The 24,646-nt window shown below is 38.1% G+C and overlaps 1 protein-coding gene across 4 annotated transcripts in view; it reads right to left on the bottom strand.

Moving 5' to 3' along the window:
* FRMD6 (FERM domain containing 6) overlaps window positions 1–24,646 on the bottom strand; it is a 70,301-nt gene that overhangs the window by 4,345 nt on the left and 41,310 nt on the right. For 3 of the 4 annotated variants that reach the window (XM_016120805.2, XM_016120806.2, XM_016120808.2), the window contains exons 4-13: window positions 22,844–22,947; window positions 21,792–21,868; window positions 19,431–19,617; window positions 16,021–16,176; window positions 12,700–12,765; window positions 11,807–11,875; window positions 8,972–9,146; window positions 4,502–4,837; window positions 3,244–3,375; window positions 675–766 (exon numbers count right to left, since the gene is read on the bottom strand). In XM_016120805.2, the coding sequence (XP_015976291.1) occupies window positions 675–766; window positions 3,244–3,375; window positions 4,502–4,837; window positions 8,972–9,146; window positions 11,807–11,875; window positions 12,700–12,765; window positions 16,021–16,176; window positions 19,431–19,617; window positions 21,792–21,868; window positions 22,844–22,947 (1,394 nt within the window). The remainder of the gene's footprint in view (window positions 1–674; window positions 767–3,243; window positions 3,376–4,501; window positions 4,838–8,971; window positions 9,147–11,806; window positions 11,876–12,699; window positions 12,766–16,020; window positions 16,177–19,430; window positions 19,618–21,791; window positions 21,869–22,843; window positions 22,948–24,646) is intronic. The other variant, XM_016120809.2, reaches the window with a different exon arrangement.

Below are 24,646 nucleotides of genomic sequence, written 5' to 3'. Positions count from 1 at the left end.
AAAAAAAGAAAAGACAGAAACATACGGGGAGAAAAAAAAAAAAAAAACCCAGAGAGAACCCAAGAAAGGAGCATAGGGAGAGAGTGCTCAGAAAATGGAAATGAATGTAAGTCATACATTGTATTCAAGTGCTGCAATCATGAGTATTAGAGTATTTTAATTTATCTATATCTTTTGACAGTTTAATAGTCTAACCAGTGAACACAGGCTGTAACTCTTGCTTAGCATACTCCGAAAATTCACTCTGAATGGAATAATTAGCATATGGAAACATTTCTGCCACAACATACCTGACAAGTTGCTGAGGTCAATCAATACTTACTCTCTCCCTCTCTCCCTCTCTCTCTCTCTCCCTCCCTCCCTCCCTCTCTCCCTCCTTCCCTCCCTCTCTGTCTCTCTTAACCTGAAGCCTGAAGACTACAGACTTCCCGCCTACATAAAGAGTGAAACAAAGTACATAATCTATCCAAAAACAAGATCAACTCAATGATAAATGGAACTAGCAAACAAAATGGAAATAAATTCAGAATAAAACCAGAATCTATCTGGTTTTATAAATTCATAAATTTATAAAATTCATTTATAAATTCATTTCCTTACGATTTTTAATTTTCATTTGTTTATATAAATATAAATGTTAAGTTCCTATTGAAAATTTTCAATTCCTTCCATACCTGTGGAAGAGAATCGGTACTCTGGCCACGAAGCCTGACAACGGTCTCTGAAGAGCTGGAGGTGGAAGAACCGATTTCTTTCACAATCAACCCTAAAGTAAAACACAGAGGGAAAAAAAATGTAGACTTCAAATTATTCATACCTCTTGTCACATATCCGATATATGCTACTACTCCTAAGAATGAAAGATCAAATATTAACTATTACTGAAAAACCTCATTGTGACTCCGGCGGTAGACAACCAAGATAGAACATGTTATCTCACATCTTATAGTAAAATGTGTGTGGGGGGTGGGGGGAGTTGGAATGAGATAAATGTGGGGTTTGAGTATAGGAAGGAGTTTAGAGTTTGAATTATCTAAAATAAACTTCTAATTAAGCTATTTACGCAGAAGTTAGTAATAAAAACCACGACTGTAGGTGTAAAGCAGTCTCTTAACTATATCTCCCAAAGGCTTCCTAGTTTCCACATGACACCAGCTTTGAATTAACCACACCTCAACAGTGACACAACTTTCTAGGTTTGGTTTCCCTTGGCCATGCACTGAGTAAATGTGAGGGCTCTGGCTCTGAAGCCACACAGATCTGGGCTGGAACCTGGTCCAGACACATAATTATTAGCCATCCTATGTCTCAGTCTCCTCCTTTTATAAGAGGGGGCTGAAAACAGCACCTGTCAATAGAGTTTTATGATGATTAAAGCGCAAGGTATGGGGCCTGCATATGGAACACACTCAGTTCACAGAAGCTCCTCCTGGCTGACGAGGACACCATGGCATGTGCCCCCTACAGCCAATCCCATCGGTTAAGTAAGAGACTGAAAGCGAGAGGCTGCAGTGAAAATTCAGTTCTGGATCTCTGAGATCAACAGAGCCCCTAATCACCCCAGTGTTCACAGACAACCTGTTAACATTACAGAAACAGATACCCAGGGCGGACACTTTCTTATGAGTCTGCGGCATGTGAGTGAAGTACCCAAAAAACGTTTCATGAGGTAAAACTGCCAACAAGAACAGGAGATATAAAGAAAGGTCACTGACATTTTTCTTGCAAAAAGAAAAAACAAGTGGGTAGGTCAAGTCCCAGATCCTTAAGGCCAAATAAATGACTGAAATATCTTCCTACCTGATAAAAGAAAAAAAAAAAAAAAAAAACCCCAAGTAATGTGATTTTTATTCAGCCACTGCTAGTAACTGACAGAAATGACTTTTTGTGTTAACTATCTTTGTGTTAACTGCTTCCCCCATACCCCTTTCCCACAGGCACTTTCCTGTACATTGTTTTAGACATTTTCTTTATACATACACACAGTGAGTGAGAGCATGCTATCTGTGCACCTACAATGTGCACATAATTGTGAATTGATATTTAACATATACTGAAATATATTTGTAAGAAAAAATTCAATACGATTAAGCAAATGGGCAAAAAAAAGAGGGGGGGGGGGACTGGGGATAAGCACTCTAAGCCTGACCAGAGCACCAGCCCGCCGAGCCTTCGTTGGTCAGGCAGAGTGATCCCATGCAACGACTGGCAAGTCTGTTGCTGGCAGAGCATCTGAAGGCCGTGGTTCCTCTAGGCTAGCAAATGGAATTCTGTAATGAAAGGTTCCTCGTGCCCTTGCAGAGTCAGTGCCAGGATGATGGGGGCTGCATGTGTTGGCTTCCATTCAGCTGTGAGTCCCAGGCCCTGGAGCATGGGAGAGGCTCACTGTCAGGGTTGGGGGTCACGACATGGAATGACAATAGGCACCTAGGCCATTTTGACAGTGCTGGTTCCTAAGGAATACTCCTCTAAAGAACAGAGACTAATCCATGACACGTTAACAAATGCAGAAATAACTGAGGTTTAACACAACCCGTGCTGCTATTTTTTGGAAGATAGTATCTTTCCTTTGATAGAAATATAGATTATATATTACATTACATATATTTTAGAACCCTATAATAGGGTTACGGTGAATGCATGTTTTCTAGAAGATTTCATCAAGCATGGAATTTAATTTTTATGTGAACCTTTTGTGACACTTTTTCCTCCAGACTCCTGTACCTAGTATAATACAGTGGGAGAAAACAAAACAAAACAAACCTGGAGACCTGACTTCTCCTTCTAGCCAAGAAGCTCTGTCCTCTCTAGTCTATAAGTTTTCTCATCTGTAAAAAGGAGGCGGCCAGTCTAAAGGGTCTCTGAGGCCCTTTCCAGATATATTATGATTCTCTGGTTATCATTTAAAATAGTGAGAGAGAGAGAGAGCAAGAGCGAGTGAGAGAGAGAGAGGGAGAGAGAGGGAGGTTGGGGTGGGGGGAGAGAACAAACCCTATTTTACAGCTTTCTCCAGACTAAGGGGTGGAAGATGTCGCTTCCCAATCCTGGGTACTCCATCCTCTTCCCTTTCCCTTTTCTCCACAAAAGGCCTTGGCCTGCAGTTTATGACACTGACTTGGAAAGGCTCTAATTCCAGTCCCGCCTCTGATCTAGAGCCCCCCCACTCTGCCTTTTATCCTGAGGCACCTGCTTTTCAATCCAGGGCAACCCACGAGCTAAGGAGAGCTTCCTGTTAGAGCTCACCAGAGTGCCCGTTCAGCTTCCGCGACAGGAGCATGTCCTCCGTGATATAGATGCACATGTCTGGGCTGATGTCCAGAGACTCTTCATTCATCTGTTCCAGGTCCCTGGGATCATCAACCAACATCTCTATTTCTAATACACACAAAAGTAAGACATTTAATGACATGAACAGAAATGGCCACCATGATTCAAAGCCGCACTTTGAGGGAGGCTATGGAATTATTCATATTTTAAAATTTGCTAATGAGACTACTAGGAAACTCTAGGGACAATTCTCAAACTAGATGCTACTTGTACCTTTTTCACAGAATTGCTGTGTTACCTATATGTCTTCTGATGCCATGATTTGACTATCAATCATTTATTTACTCTTTAAGAAACAAGAAAAGCTACACTACCATTCTGCAATGACAAAGAGCAAACTGAGACTGATGGGCCGTTTGCCTGATGCCAGAGCAGACTGCTGACAGACAGAACTAAGAGTTCACGAAGCTCCCCATTTCTCATAGCTATCTATCCCCAGGGTATTCAGTGATCCAATTTGCGATCCACATGAATTCTATAGTAATCAAACATATGTTCTGCAGTTTTCCTTAATGAAGTGAGTTTCTTTTTCCCTCAGACTGTTAACAGCAATTATTTGAGACAAAAATAATAAAAAGGATGTACACAAATGATAAGTTCGGCTGATATAGCAGCTGCCATGGCTGGTCACTGTGTTGCAGGCCTCATCTTGTTTCCTTAACACAGAATTAAGCAGCCAGTTGCTGTATTTCTTTCATACTTCCTGAATTTTGGTGACACAGGAAGTATTTTAGAAATACTTACTAATTAATCTAATGGCCTGGGTACTTTTTTTTTTTTTTTTGTCAAAGTTCAAGTTGTTTCTGTTACTGTCATAGTATCTAATCTGCTGTCCTAATCAATGCCTATTATCTGGACGTCAGAAATGCAGAGACAAGGGCTGCAGGACTAACTTCTACTCTATACAAACTGCTATAACTCAGAATTCATGACATCCAACCCTGCCGTGGCAAAAGATCATGAGTAAAGGGATGTTTTGTCCACAAACACAAACAACCGAGTCATTGGGGAAGATGGCAAGGCCCTCTTTTTCTCTATTATTACTTCTTAGTTGTAATGGATTCTATAGAACCGATACTTGGAAAAAATAACAAAACAACTAGGAGGAAAAACAGAAGACAGCAAGTGAGGACGAGTCAGTACCATCTGCTGGAAGGGCTGGGGGAGGGGTTACCATCATCCTGTGAGTCCTCTTCCAGCCGGTCCTTGCCACCACTCTCCACCCCTGAGGTGTGGGAGCTGCCATGGCTGGTCATTGAGCTGCAGGTCTTCAGCTTGCGGTGGATGGCGCTGCCGGAGTAGCTGTCCTCTGGGCCCGTGTCCCGGGGCTTGGTGTCTGCCTCGATGCCCGAGGTGTGGGAGCTGCTGTGGCTGGCAGTGGAGTGACGAGACAGGCGCTTGTGCTTCATGCTGCCTGCGCTGCTCCCGCTGGCCCGGGAACGCTTTTCCAGCTGGTCCATGTCAAGGTCCAGGTTGTCACTGATGTAGGATTCCCGGTACTGCTTCTTCTCTGTGTGGTGAGGAACACAGCTTGTCATTACATTTGGCCAAGACAGAAAAAAAAACAGTAGGTTAGCGTGAGTGAGTCATTAGGCCAAGAACAAGTATAATTTCACACTCAGAACCTACTAAATGGAAAGTGGTCATAATTTTAATAGGAACTCCACTTGAGGAGACTGAAAAATGAATAAAAACCAGTACGACAGGTTTGGGGGCGTATTTAAACTACTCGAAAGGTTTTACAGCTTTGAGCACTATAGAACAGAGCTATTCAAAGTATAAGTCAGCAGACCACTCTTGTCAACAAACTGTTAATGGTCCATAGTGAAACAATTTCAATAACAGAATAAACATTTAGCAAGTTTTAGAGCAATCTGACATTGTCATGATAGCCACTAATGTGATTTTGTATTTTGCAAAAGTATCAGTCCACGGTGGATTAGAAATTTTAAAAACTCGGTACTTCCCCAAAGATAATTTTAGAAGCACTGCTATAGGGGACTGTTTAATATATATAATTATGCCAATTGCCATTCATTTTGTTAGTTCAATTGTTCAGTTCGGTCCATTGTTAGCTTAGCTCTGTCAAATACAATATAAAATAAAACTATTCTGAGAATTTCTTTCAAAGAATTCTAAAATTTAGATTTATATTAATGAAAATCACTTTTCTCCATTTAGGCTGAATAAATGAGACCTTATCAATCATTTAGAAAACATAATAATCACTATTGGTTTGCCATGTGCCCTCTGATTGGTAAAACTGTTCTTTAACAAGTCAGTGCTGTTCTTTAATACAAAGACAAAATATCGGAAAGTTCCTTTTATCAAATTCTAAACTAACCATTATGCTAAGGCACAAAAGTAACAACTGAGGTGCAGGTAGGTATATGACTGACAAAAAAAATATTATTTTTGTATTTCAGGTCGGAAATTTACAACAACAAAAAACGTTTACCTTCCTTGTATCTTTAATACTGATGAGAAAGAACACATTGAAACGATGCTAAAAAATGAAGACTGTATTTGGGGAATGTTAAGTTGATATTATTTCAGAAACTGCTAGCTAGTAGACTAATTGGGTTCTCGGGGGCTGAAAATGGATTTAATTGTTCTATTTCTTGGTTAAGTGAAAACACTTACACGTCTAATGTCTGAATCCAGCTCCGAAGTGTAATCGCCACAGGCTCCCCAGAGAGGGATTGAGCATCAGCAGAAAGAGAAGACAATGCTTTCCAGAATGCAAAATGGAAAAAATGCTTGGAGGAGCCTATGTGTACATTTCTGGGCTCTAGCCCATTCACTTTAGTTCTAAGGAATCAGGCTGAAACACAAAGGCGAGTGTGTGTAGCCACACAGAAAGAAGACTGGAACCGGACATTGCAGCCCAGCACACATATCATTGAGACCAAAGTACATTTCACTCATCTTTTAGGGCTAGACTAGGTTCTAAGGATTCCTGTTTTTTGAAGGCAACAGGGGTTGTGACAAAGATGGAGAGCTAAAAGCATCTGCAAAATTCTCATACAATTTCTATTCACTGTAGCTTCAAAATAATAGCCATGTGGTCCCTAAGGGATGGGTGGCAAGTGAAGAGAAAAAAATTAAAGAAAAAAAGAAAAATGTTCTATAACATATCGGAGTTCTAAGACAGTTGGGAATTGTGGATCTAGCAATTTAAAAGCTTTTCTGCCTCTTTATAACTAGTCCTCTTACTCCCAACTTCCCGAAAGGTTTGGAGCCAACCATAGTTTTTCCATACTCACTAGTATACTCACTGGAAGACGAGCGCTTGCCAGCCTGCTCTCTTCCCAGTAGGAGTCTAGTGTAAATCTACTTCCTGTCAAAGTGTCGGCTCAGCCTTGGCGCTCTACATGGCTGGCCTCTGTTCCCTTCACAGTGCTACATCACTTAGACCTGCAAACATTTAGGAAGCTACATACCGCTCATTACGAACTGAGGGAAATTTTGAAATAATTCACAAATTTATTCTAAGAAAGGCAAGACGCAACCTGTCATCCTCCTAATAATTACCAGCACGGACAGCGCAGATGGCCAACATGTCAGTGTCCTTTCATTTCCCCTGTGGTAAAAGCCCAGAGACCGCAAAGTTTGTCACACATTGTTTTGGAATATATGCAGTCAAAGTGGCCTCTGGACATATGACCTGAGAATAAGCTCTAGCTATTGACTAAAGCTGGGTTACAAAAATTTTATTTAATGAAAAAGACATTTCTTCTCTTCTAAATTCTATAGAAGAATTCTTATGATCATTTTCTACTACAAAATGCTAAAACGGTGTTTCGGACAAGGTGACTAAAATAAATTTGATCGAGTAAAACACAGACTCTTTCTGTGCTGCTTTTCTGCTATACCAATGCTGAGAAAGCTTAAGAAAACGATGGAGTCCTTAAGTGTGGGTGAGACAACTGGATTCGGGCCAGGGCTGGTCCAGGGAAACCTGGTTCCAGGCTTCCTTCCGACCTGGAGGGATCTCTAAGTAGAAGAAATTAAGTATATTTTCTTTGGAAGAAGAAAAAAAAGTCTCCTTCCCCTCCATCCCCGAAATCTATGTAAACTTTTCCAAATAAAAGACCTACTCATGTAAGTCCCCAAATGTACTCTGTACTATATACTTGGTAATGGATGAAACTCACCCTCTGAGAACTCAAAATACTTTGTAATTTTACCTTAGACCCTATAGGGGAGGTTCTTTAATTCGTTGAAGCTCTTACGAGCTCCTCTTAAGGTCACCTAAATAAGATTTTACTAAAATGCTGCTGGTAGAGAGCTGATGGAATAAATAAACTTCTCAAGGCAATAGTTAGGAACAACGCTGACTTGGCGAATGAGGGCTCTGCACCTCAGGAAGTCACCTATTCTCACGAGTTTCCTGTCCTGTCTGAATTCCTCTTAATATTCATGTCAGCATCAGAGAGATATATTTGTTATACCAATGAGTCATCGTGGTGAAGAGCTGGCAGTCTGGCAGCAGAGGAAGCCAACACACCTGACAGTTTTACCAATTTTCCCAGAAGACAGATGCAGTTTGGTGGCAGACAGTGGGAGATGATTCATGTTCTAATCACTACTCCAATTACAATGACATCTCCAAACTGGGTCTCGTTTAGAGAGAGACAGCTTTTGAGAGGAATCAGTCAGATGTGCAAACTTCTAAAGTTTTCTGTTTGTTAAGAGAAGACAGGCATTTGTCTTGTTTCTGTCAGAAAGGTGGGGTCTGAGAGGTCAATGTCTGTTTCAGATATGAACCTAAGGTATGAATCTGCCTCCCAGGGATCAAACACCCCCAAATCTACGAATCTAATAGAATTACCAAGAATTAGTACAACATGAATTTTCCAAACAAATTGAAGGCATTAAATATAAATAAGGAGGCAGAGCAGCACTTTGTGGAATGAGACGGTGTGTGTTAACTGGGCTAACAATGAGGTCAGTACTGGAAAGCTGAAGCTACTGTCGGAGGCCCCATCCTTGCCTTCCTCTTCCTCACTATGATGTGTTCCCCTTCTCAGGGCCAGGACTCCCGGCTCCAAATAGACTGCTCTATTCTGTGTCACAGGGCAGCCCCCACCGCACTGGCTGATAAAATCCTCAAATGAAAACTGCTTTCTCCATTGTTTGTCATTCTTCCTGAGGCCGACTTGGGAGCCTCCCAGCAGTCAGTAAGAGAGACTGGAAGACATTACATTTCTGTGACCTACCTTTACCAGAAAGAAGTTCAGATTGCCTATGGATAATAGAGCCAAGATGACTTGGTGTATATACAGAGCTCTCAGATGCAGATAAACTTTGGCCTGCACCTTCATGTGGCAGCTTTTTGCAAGGATTTTTCTAGCCAAATGTGAGGGAACTTTAAAGAGGCTATACTGGAGGGCTAGCTACAGGATGGGATAACCTCAGGTATTTGGGATAGGTGCTGTGGTTGGTGGGCCTCAAGGCTCTATCCCTTGCCCTCTGAAACAGTGCTGAGATGTAAACAGGAACAGTGCTCTGAATCTGGAGAGGCTCAGTCCTCAAAACCCCACTCTTCAGGACCCTAAAGCCACAGTTCACAGCAGCTGTAGAGTGAATGACCACGGATGGCAAAACACCATTTGCTTCCCCATCCCAGACCCCAGGATACCTTCATTTTCCTCCAGCTTCCGGATGTGGCGCAGGACAGGCTGCAAATTCATGTAGAGGCGGTGGCTGTTGCTCAGGAGTTGCAGGAGGTGTCTGGAGCGCATGGGACACCCTGTGTAGTATATGAGCTTCCTGGCTGAGGGCAAACCATCTGGCAAAATCTCGAATTTCTTACCCTATGGAGGGAAAGCATAAATCAGATTCAGGAAGAAAAGTCTCTGATTTGCCACGGTTCCCTTCATTTTTTATTTAGCAAGGAAAACTACAGATTTGGAAATACACATATGTGCAGCAGGTCCTTGAAAAACATCATTTCGTCATAATGTTGATGAGATGTTGTAGGAACTTAATTCTTGTTTCTATCTATTAGCCTGTGGTAAAACTGGTTTCATTATATGTCATTTTGCTTAAAGCTATCAAACCTATTCTGACATTAAGTGAGGACTTATTGTATAAAGCTCCATTCAAAGTTTATTGAGAGATAAATTACTGTTTCCTCTTTCAAAAATGTCACAGGACAGAGGAATCCAGGAAAAATCCAGGAAAGTGTCTAGCCAGTATCTTCTGGTAAACACTAACTGGGTATGACAGTTGAAGAATATCTTTGGTTTCTCTGGCTAGTCAGGCCACTTATATAATGGAGAAGGGCCCATCATGAAAGCACCCTCAAATGCAATCTCAACACCCTTACTCAGCAAACAAATTCTAGAAGTGCATTCAAATATTTGTTAAAAACTTGTGATGTACTAAACACTGCAGTAGGCACTGAGAAAATGACAGTGAATAGGACAGATAAGGTCCCTACCTTCATGGAAATACATCTTGGTGGGAGAGATGGCAAATAAACACATAATTATAGTTTATGATAAATTCTGGGGATAAAATAAATAGAATTATGATAGTGAACAACACAAGATACTTATTTAGGGTTTTGAAAAAATATAAAACCCCTCTAGTTGGAAGAGAGAGAGCTGGAATCTAGAGGGACAGTTGAGGGATGAGACAGAAAAGAGAAAGAATTGTTATAAGTCGTATAAGTATCTATCAGTAGAGATATAAGGAATCTTATTAAGTCTGGGATCATTAATATAAAGTTCAAAGTTGATAGTGAGAGCTTCGTACAGTTCCTTAGTTATGGAATATTATAAATTCCTTTAACTTCGTTAATAATGGATAGGGTGGCAAGACTACAAAAAGGAATATGCCCAACATAATGATTCTCAGCCAGATGGAAGAGGTAAAGCGGAGAGGGAGGCATATTCTAATTGTACATTTAAAGTCGCCACAATGCAATATGGGTTTGTGTAACTCAAATAGGGATGGAATTTTTCACCTCTGAACTTTTCAGTTTAAAGAAACCACCAGTGGATGCCAATGCTATAATGGTAATAACTGACACCTAATGAGCATGAGCACGTATTAACTCATTAATCCTCACAGTAAGTCTTTAGGGGAAAGCCAATTATCCCCATTTTGAAATGAAGAAACCAAGGCACAGAGAGGTTAAATAACTTGCTCAAGGTCACGCAGATAGGCAGAGCTGGGCAGAACTGGCTGTGAGAAGAATCATCTGAAAAGTTTGTCGAAGCAGACTCTTGGTCTCCAAACCACATCCACTGAACTAGAAATCTCTAGGAGAGGAGGATGAGGCCCCAAAATCTATTATCTTAAACATGCTCCTCAGGTGAATTTGATGTACAGCTGGATTCAGGAACCTCTGAGTCCAGGACCCTTAAAACACTCAATTTCATAAATGCATTTTATTACTACTTAATTTGGGACATGAAAGGGGCAGGTAGGGTAAAATTTGTTCATTTTCAAACAGCTCAGATCCTTTGACAAGGAGCTGGATGAGAGAGAGAGTCAGTGAAGAGGAGTCAGGTCAGGCTCCACTTAATTTAAGAGTAAAGTGAAATCAGATTGAATTGTGCCCAAGTAATTAAAGTAATGTAGTCAGAAACAGGTCTTTTGACTAACAGGGCAGTGTGGAGTCAGTGCCCAAATGTTGCTTGGCAATACAGCCCTTTATTTATATAGGCCATCTTCCTTATGGGAGAGAGGCCCATATGTACAAATCCTTATCTTCCTTCCTTTGTGTGTTTATTTCAATAATTTCTGAAGGAAAAAAAATTATGGATTTTAATGACCACTAGATATGCACATTATCAACTATAATCTTTTGAACTCTACCAAAAAAATGGATGTAGTTGGCAAAGTAGAGAAACAGAAGAATCATGAATTTGTTCTAACAACAACAAAGTGTACCATTCTTAATACTCTAAAAATAAAAGTATTTTTCTTGTTAAGAATTGCAGACTTTTCTGTATAATGATGAGTTTCAAAGAGTCAGATATTAATAGAAATATCTTTTTATATAACTCTTTATTCTTTGTTCAAAAGAAGTAACTTCCAAAAGCACTGGTCAACCCCCACACTAAGAGTAATTTACCCTGTGATTACAGTTTCATGTTTTGTAACCCCTCTGCTCTGGGCTTTCAAAAATAATTCTATTTAATGAACTCATCTTTTACTTTTCTCACATTCTCTCTGCAACTAGAATAATTTAGGGTAGTATGGTGAGGACTAGACACAAAATTAAAATTAATAATTTTTTTTGCTAAGATTCTTCAATTTTAGGTTCACCACTGATGAGTGACAAGGATTATAGCACATGCATAAGAATATAAGAAAGCTAATTATGTTTACTGTCAAATTTTAAAAAATACCAACTTTTCTGCTAGGGACAATATTGTTTTAAAAAACAAGAAATGACAAAAATCCAAAAACCCAAACAACTGAGTTTTTTCTTTTTTTTTTTTAGTTATTTTTAACTTACCACAAACACCAACTTTCCAACATTTGTCCAGGGAAAATCATAAAGTAATTGTTTCTCTTCATCTAAATTCTGTGGAAAGAATTATAATGCATACAGAGTTACTAATAAAACTGACAGATACTCTAAAATGGCTCTAATTTCTCTCCTGGAAAACTAAAATACATTAATTAAAATCTGAAAGAGGTCCTCAACTCTCTTGGGAGACTTGCAGACAGTAATTAGGATTACTGATACAATTTGTAGCTTTGGCTCTTGAGTGACTGCATTAACTGGCCCTTTTTCAAGGCAATCTTTTCTCTTTTGTCTTATCCTTAAATTTAAATAAAAAGTCTAAAAGACTCAGGCAATTGAGGGATAAGGCACTCAGACTTTCATAATTGGATATTTGCCTACATCAAAGATAAGACACCCTATATTCTCCTGGGTTCTCACAGAATGAGGCATTTTGTCTCCCCTACTGATGGCTGTATGATAACACCATCCCACCTACTTATTCGAGGGACAAACTTTATCAGAAAAGTGTAACGGAAATTAAAATGTCTGGGAAGGCACTGTATTAACATGTTATTTTTCTATAGACAGTTATAAATGTTCTAGAGGATAAAAGAGAATATTTAAAATCAATGACACACCAAGAAAAATGTTTGGATATTAATGATCTGTTGGTGATGAACGTGGGCCAATTTTTGGCTTGTTTTCTGCCCTAGAGGACTCATCACTATCAAGGTTTAGACTGCAGCCTTCATCTATCCCGCATCATCCACATCTATGTTAGACAGGCAGGAAGTAATGACCAATCCAGTGTCAGAAATTGACCAGTGACATTGTCACTGGCACATTGTCAATGTAAGACATAGTGGATACTATCTGACACTTATTTTTCATTCACTAACCTGAAAAATCTGTATCCCTCGCATGGTCAATCCAAGGGTCAGAGAAGCTTCAATTTCCCTTTTATCCTGTAGGAATAAAATTGTATGAAAACATATATTTTTCTTCTACAATGGACAATTTAGCACCAAAGAAAAGAAAGAGAAAGAAAATTCGGGACTGGAAAATTTCTGGTTTAAAATAACTTTGCTCATCTTGCACATCCCTAATTTTCTATGAGCTTTAAGAAACTCATGAACACAGAGTGAATCAATAATGGTATATTATACTTATTAAATCCCTCGGATTTCAAAAGTACTAGTGTTTTCATCATATTAAATTCATTTTCATGTCTGACAATATTCTAAATACTTATGTTCCTGAGAACTCTAGTAAACAAGAATATTTTTGCTTTCATATCATGATTTTTACCTTCTGTCTTATGATTAACCTTTTCTTAGGTGTTAGCATCTTGAATCTAATGTCATAGCTACACTGTGACATAGCTACTAGACTTTCTTTACATGTTTCAAACCAGGTTAAGTCTCTTAGCTTTGAAGCTAAAATTAGAGGTAAGCCTAAATATTTAAGGGTCTCTCAAGAAAATAGATAATAAAGCTGCAAAAGTTTTATTTTCAGTTAGTTTGGGAAAAAATTACTTATTTTTAAGAAGTTCAATTATTACTTGCCAAGATGACAGACATTCTACCAGCTAAACTATAAACTGTAAAAAATAAAGTACAACTACATAAGGAAAAAATTCTACAATTAAGAATGTACTCAGAAATTTGGCCACACCTTTTAAGTGCTCATCTGTAATAAGTGGATATAAAATATGAAGTTTAAAAAAGAAGATAAATAACATTACTAAATGACTAAATTGTTTTCATTATGAGATTTCTCAATAAAAACAATAAATATGTACAGATCTTTATTACATTTAGTCAGTTTTCTCATCAACACAGTGAGAAATATTTTTTGAAAATGCATCCTGGCACGGAAAAGATAGAGCCTATTTTCACTGTTTGGGCTTTTTCTTTTCTTTTTCTCTTTATACCAACTAATATATTTTTTATGGCAAGAAAGGCACATATAGTATAGGTTTAAAAGGAGAAACCAATCCATCACTATGAGTTTAGGCCAATTTCTCTTTCAAGGCTGTTCTGATTACTTCCTGACATAAAACTGTGCTCATAAAAAAGATAGCTGTGCATGTATGAGGTGTGTAGTTCTGGAAAAGGGACACAGATTTTTTTCCCATTTGGAATGTTTCCTGTCCTCTGTCTACCTTACTTACGGTTTATAAGCAGGCCTTAGATGAAGCAGTTTTAACACCTGCCACCTGATTTCTTCAAAGAATGAAAACTCAGCCCATAAGATAATAATATCTATTCCTTACTTCATTTAGTTACATTTTATTATTAATTATCTTGTTTTAAGAAGACAAGAGTCATTTTCTATACCACGTAGAAGTACCGCACTTTAAGTAAATTTTAAAGATTAATTTTTACGCTAAAAATAAATGGGGATATCTACTTCAGTGAAGGATTCTCTAAAATACTAATCTTCCCTATCAAATAAGAATTAAAAAAAAAAAAGTAATTAATATTTATTGAACGCCCACTAACGTGCCAGGCACTCCACCTGGCTATTTCAGATTCATTACCTCACAGAATCTTCCCAACTTTGTGAAATGAATAGACGCATTCCCACTTAATAGATGGCCCAGGATTATAGTTATATTTGCCTGGGATCCCAGTATTACTGAGTGGTGACATAGGGTTTCTAACTGATATCTGATTCCAAAGCCACATTCTTCAATACATCAGTACTTTTAATAAGTTTTTAAATTATAAATTGATTTTCAAATGTAATTTATTTGCATTTTCTCTCATATAAATTGAAGTGTCACAAATAAAATCTCTTAAGGAAAAAAAAAATAACTCAGTCCTTTAGGCTTAGTTAAAGAGATTATATGGAACTCAATTACACCTTTCAAAGATGACAGGGCATTAACAGTGTGTGTCTCTTGGGCATGGAACCATCCTTTGGTTCCTTACCAAGTTTTCTGAACCAGCCAGGAAGATCACCAAGCAACATATCCAAACTACAGTCCAGTCTCCAATGGTCTACTTATGCTAATTTACCACAAAGGCTTACAGGCGTGCCAACAAGCATAATAGTAACAATGATAATAGCAAGGGCATAATGATAATGGTAACAGCATAATAATAATAGTAACAGTTTAATGTCATGTTTAACATGTGCTGGGCACTCTCTTTGAAGCATTTTCATCCATTATCTTTTAAGTCTTCAGTAAATCTCAGAGACAGGTATGTTACCATCCACATTTAACTATGGGGAAACTCAAGCACAGAGGTTAAGTAACTTGCCTAAGATCACGCAGTTAAGAGGTGAAGCTGGGATTCAATCCCAGAAGTTAGGCCCAACGGAACACACTCTGAACCACTTTAGCCTATTTGGTTTGAGAATATACCCTTGAACATGTAAGTGGGAATTCAGGAGTTCTTGCCAAGGAAGTGACACTTGTGAAACAGGGAGAGGAGTAGGGAGGGGGTGGGAAGAGAAGACAGAGATGATAAACAGCAGTGTGTGATTCCCTGTAGAGCCTGGCCCCAGTTGTTATTTGGGTGTGTAACCTCTGACCTCTGGAAAAATGAGACTAGTATACAGAGGACACAAAAGAGAGTAACAAACTTCAGAGAGTGAGGGAACACAGAGTTCAGGGGTGAAAGCACACAGCTTGATTTCAGGTAGACCTGGGTTGAATCCTGGCTCTGTCACTTACTAGTTTTGTGGTGTTTAGTCTGTTCCCACATCTGTAAGATGAAGATTACGGTTCCTATTTTACAAGGTTGTGAGGGTTTAAAAAAAAAAAAGATAAAGTGTTCCCCATAAACACAGTATTCAACAATAACTAGCAGCTGTGATGATGGTCTTGTTATTAATTGATACAATGCAGGTATGGCTTCGCTTTGAGGAATATTAAAAATTACTGACCAAACAAGTTGCCAATGTTACTCCCTAGGCAGAAATGCAGATTTGGGAAGAAGAAAAATAACTATTTCTTATCACTGCAAAGCCAGATTCACAGTTTGCAGCCTTTGTTATCTCAATATTAGAACCATTAAAAAAGACTCCATCCTGCTCTGAGGGCCAAGGATTCCAAGACTGAATTATGATGACAAACAAACAAACAGCAAGTCACATGAAAGTTCTTTAAAAGCCCATCAGAAAGTGAAATGAGAACTTTAAATAAAAGTTCCTCCTGCTCAAGAAGGTATTATTTTCTCAGAAGCTGCAGACTCGTTGTGGTTCTGTACCTTATACAGTCTGTAGTAATGAACCGCGACGTCATCCAGTCGGACGGCCTCTTTGATATATTTAAGATAAGCCTCGGAAGCGGTCAGTGCAAACTGATCTTTGTGCATGTTTGGAATGTGCTTCAGGATGTAGTCCTTCCCTCTCTTGGAAACAACCTGTTGGAACACAATGGGTGTGCAATGCAACATTTGTTGGAGGGATGTTAAATACTACCCTCGACCCCCAAATGACGGAAAGGACAGGACCTAAAACAGGCCCTGTAAACTGGCTGATTCATATTAGAAAATTCTCACTTTTATTTTGTTTTCACCATCAGTTATGATACGAGGCTGAACCTGCTAATAAGAGAAGCAGCGACATCAATTCAGCTGTAGTGCTGCATATCCGAAAGATCACAAAAAATGGGAAAAATATGTCCTCTTGGCTTGAAACCCACCAAGAAAAATAAAACATGCAAACTTGCAAAATTTTGTGCACACCACTGTTTATACTTGCAGTAGGTACCATGAAAAACATCTCTTCTCAGTATATCTTCAGGTTCTGGATTCTACTTAATCTTTCTAAAATTACAGCCACAGAGTAGGAGGTTCTACATGTTAATCCAAAGATGGCAGAGGACTGCGAGGAATTCTCTGAAACATGTTTGGTTTTTGCACAGAAGGCTGACATGAACACTATGAATACTTATGAGAAAAATAATTTCTTTTATATACTCATTGCAATTCATCGTTGCTTATATTTTCATCAGATAGTAGCCTGAGCTCTTAGATGTCAAAAATATATAGCATCCAGCAGCTACAGGCTAAGAGAAAAGTGTTGATTAAAGGTCCTAGCTGATTTTACAGGATTATAAAATGTGAAAAGAATTATGCAAGTGAACAAAAAGGAGCATTAAAAATCATCAGAATAAAAAAATTACAGAATTTTTAGCTTTAATGTTTAATGTTTTTATAGATATTGACATACTGTTTCTTCCTATTGAATTAAACATGACAAACTACTGGCCACTTATCAAATTTTGCTGAGAAGTCAAATGACAAGTTTTTCAGACGCCTTTTACAATCTTAAATCAGTACTTATCAATTTTTTCAGGCCAAAGACCATATAGAGAATACTCATAAGGACACTGGAGTAGTGATTTTGGTGGTCCCAAGAGTTGAGGCCACGGTAATCCAGGTACTCTGGATTCCATCTGCACTGACTGGGAAGCTCTGGTTTAAATGACCAAGGTTCAGTGAGTACTTGAAGACAACTAGGGAATGTAAATACAGGCTAATTTTGGTCCAACAGACATCGATATGTAAAAGCTTGACACCTTTTGCGGTTTCTTTTCAACAGAAGCACTGCCAATCAGTCAATAATAACATATACTGAGCACCTTACTGTGAAGTGCTGAAGAAAGAGAAAATTGAGTCTTAGAGGATGAACAGGAGTTAGCCAGGTAAAAATACGGAGAAGGATATAAGAACTGGAGGAGAAAGGCTAGTAGTGCTAACTGTCACTGGAGGTGTGGAACACAGGAACTGCTGGATGTTGCTACGGCATAAAATTCAAAATGCAGGACAATCAGAAAGGAAGCTGGAAAGGCTGGCAGGGACCACATCCTGGAAAGTTCCTGAGTCATGCTCTGGAGCCTGGGCAAGTGACAGGGGAGCCCCTGAAGGTTTAAATCAAGTGACAGGGGAGCCCCTGAAGGTTTAAATCAAGCAAAATCAACTCATCTATAATCGATGGAGTAAAGCCTCCATGGTGATGCTGTCAAGTACTGATGAGAGCTGGAACCTGGGAGATGGAAGGAACAAACATGGGGAGGGGACACAATAGACACTTAGAAAGTCAACAACAAAAATAGCAGAGAATCTTATTTCTCAAGCTGGGTGATTGGTAATCAAGTGTTTATGATAGAGGATGTTCTCTGGTTGGTTGGATGTGGCAGGGAGATAGAAGGGTGGTAAGGGGGAGTTCTGTATAACTCCAGTTTCTGGATGGCCAGATGGGTGGCGGTGCCACTAGCTGAGATTAGGAACAGAGAAGTAGGAATACTGAGAATTGAGATGGGCAGAATAACCTGACTTGGCACATTCTGAGTCTGAGATGCCTATGGGTAAAACAGCTATCTCACAGACACAGGGGAGAGACACAGATTTGGAAGTTGCCAGCGCACAGGGAAGGGGAGAGAAGCAGCTCTTCTTTCCCTTCCTCCTTTCTTTCCTGGAAATGGGGCAGTGCAAACCAAACACGTGTGTGTTCTGAGTGAAGAAGAGTTAGTTTGAACAGCTTAGGATACAGAAAAGAAGTTAGCAGAAACCTGAAGGAAGGATGGGAACAGACATGGACAGGGTGAGGCAGAGAAGGGACCGCTGAGCTAGTTCATGCTGGACCGGGGCTGGCTCCTCTCCTAGGAGTGAAGGAAACAGCAGTCAGAGCAAGGAGTTTACTTATGTGGAAGGTCCCGGACTTACGATGGTTAGATTTAGGACTTATGATGGTTAGATTTAGAACTTTTTCAACTTGACTATGATGCAAAGCAATATGCATTCAGTAGAAACAGTACTTTGAATTTTGATTTTTTCCTCAGTCTAGTGATATGTGCAATGATACTCTCTTGTGATGCTGGGCAGCAGCAGTGAGATACGTCAGCTATGCGATCATGAGGGTACCAACAGGTATTCTATAGTGTACTATGCTGCCAGTGTTTTTTGTTTTACTTCAATGCTTCAAACCTCTTCAGGCCGTGTTCAGGCTTTCAGCTGTGTTCATTAACACTGGGTACCCACACGACCATTTTTTCACTTTCAGTATAGTATTCAATAAATTACATGAGCTATTCCACAGTTTATTATGAAATAAGCTTTGTATTAGATGCATTTGCCCAAGGGTAGGCTAATTTAAGTGTTCTGAGCACATTTAAGGTAGACTAGCCTAAGCTATGATGTTAGGCTAGGTGTATTAAAAACATTTTGACTTACAATATTTCAACCTACAACAGGTTTATTGGGAAGTAACCTCATCACAAATTGAGGAGCACCTGTATTTGTTTTCTCAGCAGAGGAAAAGCTGTGAATTATCTTACCTTTTAAAGAGTAGTATTTTTCCCTCTTCGAAGAGGGAAAATACTGTTCAAATTAAAAGTAAATATGATCAAGGCCATATAAATGCTAAGAGAAGGCTGGCAAATTTCAAGTTCCACCATATTTAGGATGGATAGTAATCCTCTACCACATCAACTATAAAGTACATCAAGAGATCATGTGTACCATACTCTCGAGTTAATTTTATTTTGGGGCATCACTAAAGGTTTCACTGGCCACAAAACATCTGGGTTTCCATTTCTTGAAGCAACATGAGTAGCAGCACAACGAACTAATGTGCTAGAGAAAACATTTTAAAATTTGAAAACAGTGCCTACCCAAGATGGGAAGTAAGCCTCAGGCTCAAAGTATTTTCCATAGTGCTTATTCCTTTTGAAGTTCCCAAGATCAGCCTGCAGGGCAAAGGCTGCCAGCAGGAAATAGGCCTCCTCTCGGAGCACACACTGAGAATGAAGAACTTGTTTTCTCAGGTGCCAGTAATAATAGAATCTTGCTGCTCTGTCACTAGGAAAATAAAAGAAAACAGAACTCACATTCTGATGGAACAATCCAATGGCATGTAAACAGAACCCAAATCCTGCTCTCCATCTGGTGACAAGAGCTCTTCTGTTTCGGCTCCCTCCTCCTCCCACCCTCCCCACTCTCTGAAAAGGGGGAGATAATAGTGAATACCTGCTGCCTCCCTGAAGTCCTAGTCAGACTACGAAGAAGGCAAAAATAACATTTTCTAAGGCCTGTAACATTTAATTCATTCAGAGAATGGAAAAAGGGTCTAAATCACTATGGTCTAATATGATAAATATGTAATTGAACAAGTGTTACAATAGGAACCTAGGCATTTGTTGTCTGTATTAAAATAACTGTTATGATAATGCTACCCATATAAATAAGGACAAATCTGAGGAGATGATCCTGGCTTTAATGTTTTGCTATTCTCGTTTTTTTTGTCTTGTTTTCAGCTGAGCACATTACTAGTACTCTAAGGCCCTTTTAAAAATGTTTTTATTTACGACCGTCTAGAAAAAAATTTAACTATAAATGGTGTTTTCTCCCTCTCAAAACAAATGAACCGAAAAACGCTTTCCTTAAATTGTTTTTTATTAAGTGAATATTACTTTATGGGTGTGTTTTTATAGGCGTATGTTATGACAATCATGATATTCCTCAAAAATGGAAATACTAATAGTGCACAGATTACAGGCCACTGAGGTCAGAAATAAATATAGTCCCCATTAAATATGCTGAGTAAGAAGTGCTGACTGGGGAAAAAATATGGTTAAGCTCTCAAAGATGTCACAAGCAAATAGGACGCCTTTGTGATCAAAGTAAAAATGCAAAAAAAAAAAAAAAAAAAAAAAGTGTGTGTATGTATTTAATGAGTTTATTATTATTAAATTTATTAAAATTATTCCTAATTATTTTAGGCTGAATGTTTACTTGAGATTCATAGCTTATTAGCTGATAATAATAAAAACATATGGGTTTATTTTAACCAAGATTGTGTTTAAGCACGAAGAGTTTAAAAATAAAGCATTTATGTAATTTCTTTCCTCTTGGGACAGAGTACTTCTTTTTATAATGCTGACCACATAGTGTTTGGACTAGCTCCTCTCTGAAAAAAAGGGCATAAGTATAGGGATAAATTAAACACTCGTTAGTCCCAAAGGGTTAATTAGTGGTTACATAATATATTTTCCTCTTTCCAGTATATGCCATACTTAGTAGGTAAATTGAGTAAAAATTTTCATAAACTTGGAATAACTAAAAAGTTCCTCAGCCTTTTTTAATTTTAATGTGGCAATGATATAGATACTAAGAGAGAATCTCACATATAACTCATTAGCTAAATGTATCTTTGTCTCTTTTACATGGAGTTTCTCAAAATTTAAAAGCAAATTAGTAAAACAGAATTCACATTTCCAGTATATTCTATCAGCCAACAAAATCACTTCTGAAAGTTTCCAGCACTGAATCCTCCTAAGCAAATGATAAACTGACCCTCTGAAATAGTGAATTCTGAGTTTGTATCATGAGCATAGTATTGTTCGTCTAGAAAAAGAATCAATTACCTGCCGTTGCCAAACTTCATCTAAGATTCTCACAGGGTAATTCCACTGGGTGTAATCTTAGCTTTAAAGCTACTGCCAAGAACAGAAGCAAGACCCCAAAGTGAAAAGAAAACCAGGCTATATAAACACCCATGCATTTTTACAGGAGAGGCTTCTTGCTGCTGCCCTATTCCCCAACCCACCACCAGAATATAATATAATCCTTTAATCAGTCTCTCTACTCTTTACCAAGTGCCAGTTTCCTCTTGAATGAAATATCTTTTCGGTGACTGAATTGTTACTGAAAATGTGAAGTATAGAAAATGTGAGCCCGTGATAGTATTATTAACATTTTCATCAACAGTCTAACATGATCATTCATTCATTCATCCAACAAATATTTACTGAGTGCATACTGTATCTGTGTTGTAGAAACTGAAGATAGAACATGAGTGTGCAAAAAGATTTAAAAATCAAAAATCCTGCTCTTACAGAATTTATAGTCTAGCAGGGAGAGATAAACAATAAATGAGTATTTTATTTGGTTAGACGTATTTGATATGGTTTATTTATGTTAGAAGATGAGTGCTGTGGGGAATAAAGGTTTAGAATCTCTCCCTGTCCTCATACCTGATCAATCTGCCATTTTCCACGTAATACTGCACACGGAAGTGGATGATCATAGGAGGTCCAAACTGGTCAATACCCTGAATCAAAGACACATAAAATCAAGCTATTTTTAGTTACTTCAAAAATAGATTGCAAAAGTAACAAAATACCATTATTGACAAGATACTTTTTAAACACCAAAAGGTTTTATCTACTTCTAACTAGTGATGCCTTACAGCAGGTAGACAAATGTCTCATATGGATACCAGGTTCATGCAAAACCAGGAAGTTATCATCACTGTATCTGATACTCATTCACTGTAATGTCAATGACAAAATAAGGGAAGATAAAAATAAATGCCAGTGGAAACTTCTAGCTGAGATCCAGCTACCCTCTCAGCTCTGTCCCCTGTGGTGACCATTTGCTCCTCATTACAAACGTTCTCTTATTCCTCTGACATTCCACATGCCAAATTCTAATATGCTGTTTGTTTATTTAGACATCCATGTTCCTTACTTTGTAGTTGGCTTTGAAGTAGCCGTCTAGTTTATTACAAGAATTCTTAAATACAAATCAAAGGAACTAAGATTAAACACTGAGGATTTATTCCTGATTTACTAGGGTGATCCTAACAACACTAGGTAAATTCCTTGTGAATGCTGCCTCATGCAAACAGAATTGATGTTTACTAAATAAAAGCACCAGTACAATAAAGTGACAAAATATCAAATATAAGGAGAGTAAAAGTAGATTCAAAAATTGTTAATAATATTTAGATCAGTTTTGACAACAGCCCCAGAAGAGGAACACATACTTTTGCCAAGCTTTACATTTCAAAACATCCCAAGATTACCAAAAAGTGATTATCCGACATTATTTAAACAGATATCCAAAATCTATTATTTGCTATGAGATATTAATACTTCATCAATGTGACATTTTAGGACTTATAAAATTCATTTCCCTTTCCCATTCTCTACTATATAAAATATCAGGTACTTTTCTAATGTAAAATAGTTAAAATAAACCTTTTGAAAAATCAAAATAATTTTTCTTATAAATGTAACCTCACCCAAGTGACTTCGTATTGTCGTACCTTGCTGGCCTCTTTCTTCCATTCTTTTGGACAATACTTATAAAGCTTTTGTGACAATTCCATATACACATGTTCATTATCTGCACATTATAAAAAAGGAAACAAGGATAGATTTTTTTCAAAGAAAAGAATACATGAAGAAACAGGTTTTTTAAAAGCCTTAAGATTCGTGAATGTTCTCTAAATGCACACACTACCAAGAAAACCCAACATGATGTTAAAAGATAATAAGTTCTGTGGGCTAGACATTAATGACATTCTTTATGAATTATTTTGCTTTTGCAATACAGAAAACATACTATTAAAAATATTTAATATTTAGAAGAAGTATTAGTTTCAACTCCTGCTTTTACTTAGTTTGTAGGATCATTTTATCTTAGAGTGTAAATTCTAACATGGGGCAGTACTTGGTCTTACAAAAACGTGCTTTTGTTTTGCTCACTGAAGATTCTTCTCATAGGTGCACAGTAATAAAACAGCACAGAAACATCATCTTAACTGCTGTATAAGAAATGAGAGAACATCGACGACGATGGCACATTTCCCAGGGAGGAGCCTGACCCATTCTTTGTGAAGAATAGTCCCCAAGACTCTTCCTTCCGTGAGTTCTCTTTGTAAAATACGGTATGAGAAAATGATAAACCATTACTCACATTGCCTTTGGGATTGATTTTGTGGGAAGAGGAGAAGAATCTTATGCAAAACAAGAATGAATGCCAAAATAGTTCTTCAAGGGAATGACGTTCTTAAGATGAACAGAAAATAAGACTGCTAAAAACCCATGTTAAAATGATCTAAACATGTGAAAACAAGCTAGTAAAAAATATAAAAATTTTCATACTTCCCAAAGAGAATCTTTTAAAAGATTTATTTCACAAGAAAAGCCTTTGGCATTCTTATTTTGTACAAAGTTTTAATTTTTTTTTTTTTAAGACAAAGCTTATCCTTTTTTTTCTAACCTTTATTAAGTAAGAGGCAGACTCATAGAACACTCTGCATAAAAAGTATTAAATCTGGAAAAAAAAATGTATCTCTTTGCCTACTCCAAGGATAACATACTTGCCCACACTGTCAGTCCTGACTGAATGCTAGAGTTTGACTGGAAACACACCATAAGAGAACAGGAAGGGTAAAAGCTACTCTTTGTCTGTAAATGGCAATATTAAGTCAACAAATTTGAATGAAATGGATAAGAAAAAGGTCTCAGAGACAGAAGTGTTTTTTAAATCCACCTATCGAATCAATTAACACTATCTCCCATCTCTCATATGTTACTGATTAAACATGAAATAGGCAAGACCAGACAACCTTCCCATTGAATCTGATTTGTGTTGGGCTGAGTTCCCATATGAAGAAGCAACATTGTGAACAGAACTGAGACTATTCACCATAACAGCTCCTATGTAGGTTTAAACTACCACTATGTCTCTACCATCTGACAGTTTGACCATGACTTTATACTTGAACTCTCAAGCACGCATCAATCCTACAAAGTAGGTGTACAGTAATTCCCATTTGACATGTGAGAAAACTGAAACTGAGAAAAGTCAAGCGACATGTGTAAAGTCACACAACTAGCTAGTGGTGGAACCGGAATTGGAACCAGGTCACCTGATTCCTCTTCCAAGGTACTTTCGCCATATTACAACCTCTCTTTAAAAAAAAAAAAAAAAAAAAAAATCTTAAAAACTCTTATTTTGAAACCTAAAGGAGCTGTAAACTGGTTGTATTAGACTGACTTGTTGGACAATGAATCAACAGTCTGGCTGTACTAAGAAG

The sequence above is a fragment of the Rousettus aegyptiacus genome, unplaced genomic scaffold, assembly GCF_014176215.1.
Source record: "Rousettus aegyptiacus isolate mRouAeg1 unplaced genomic scaffold, mRouAeg1.p scaffold_m13_p_3, whole genome shotgun sequence".
NCBI classification, from domain to species: Eukaryota; Metazoa; Chordata; class Mammalia; order Chiroptera; family Pteropodidae; genus Rousettus; species Rousettus aegyptiacus.
The sequence above is the reverse complement of the archived record's forward strand: the minus strand, read 5'-3'. Positions and strand labels throughout refer to the sequence as shown.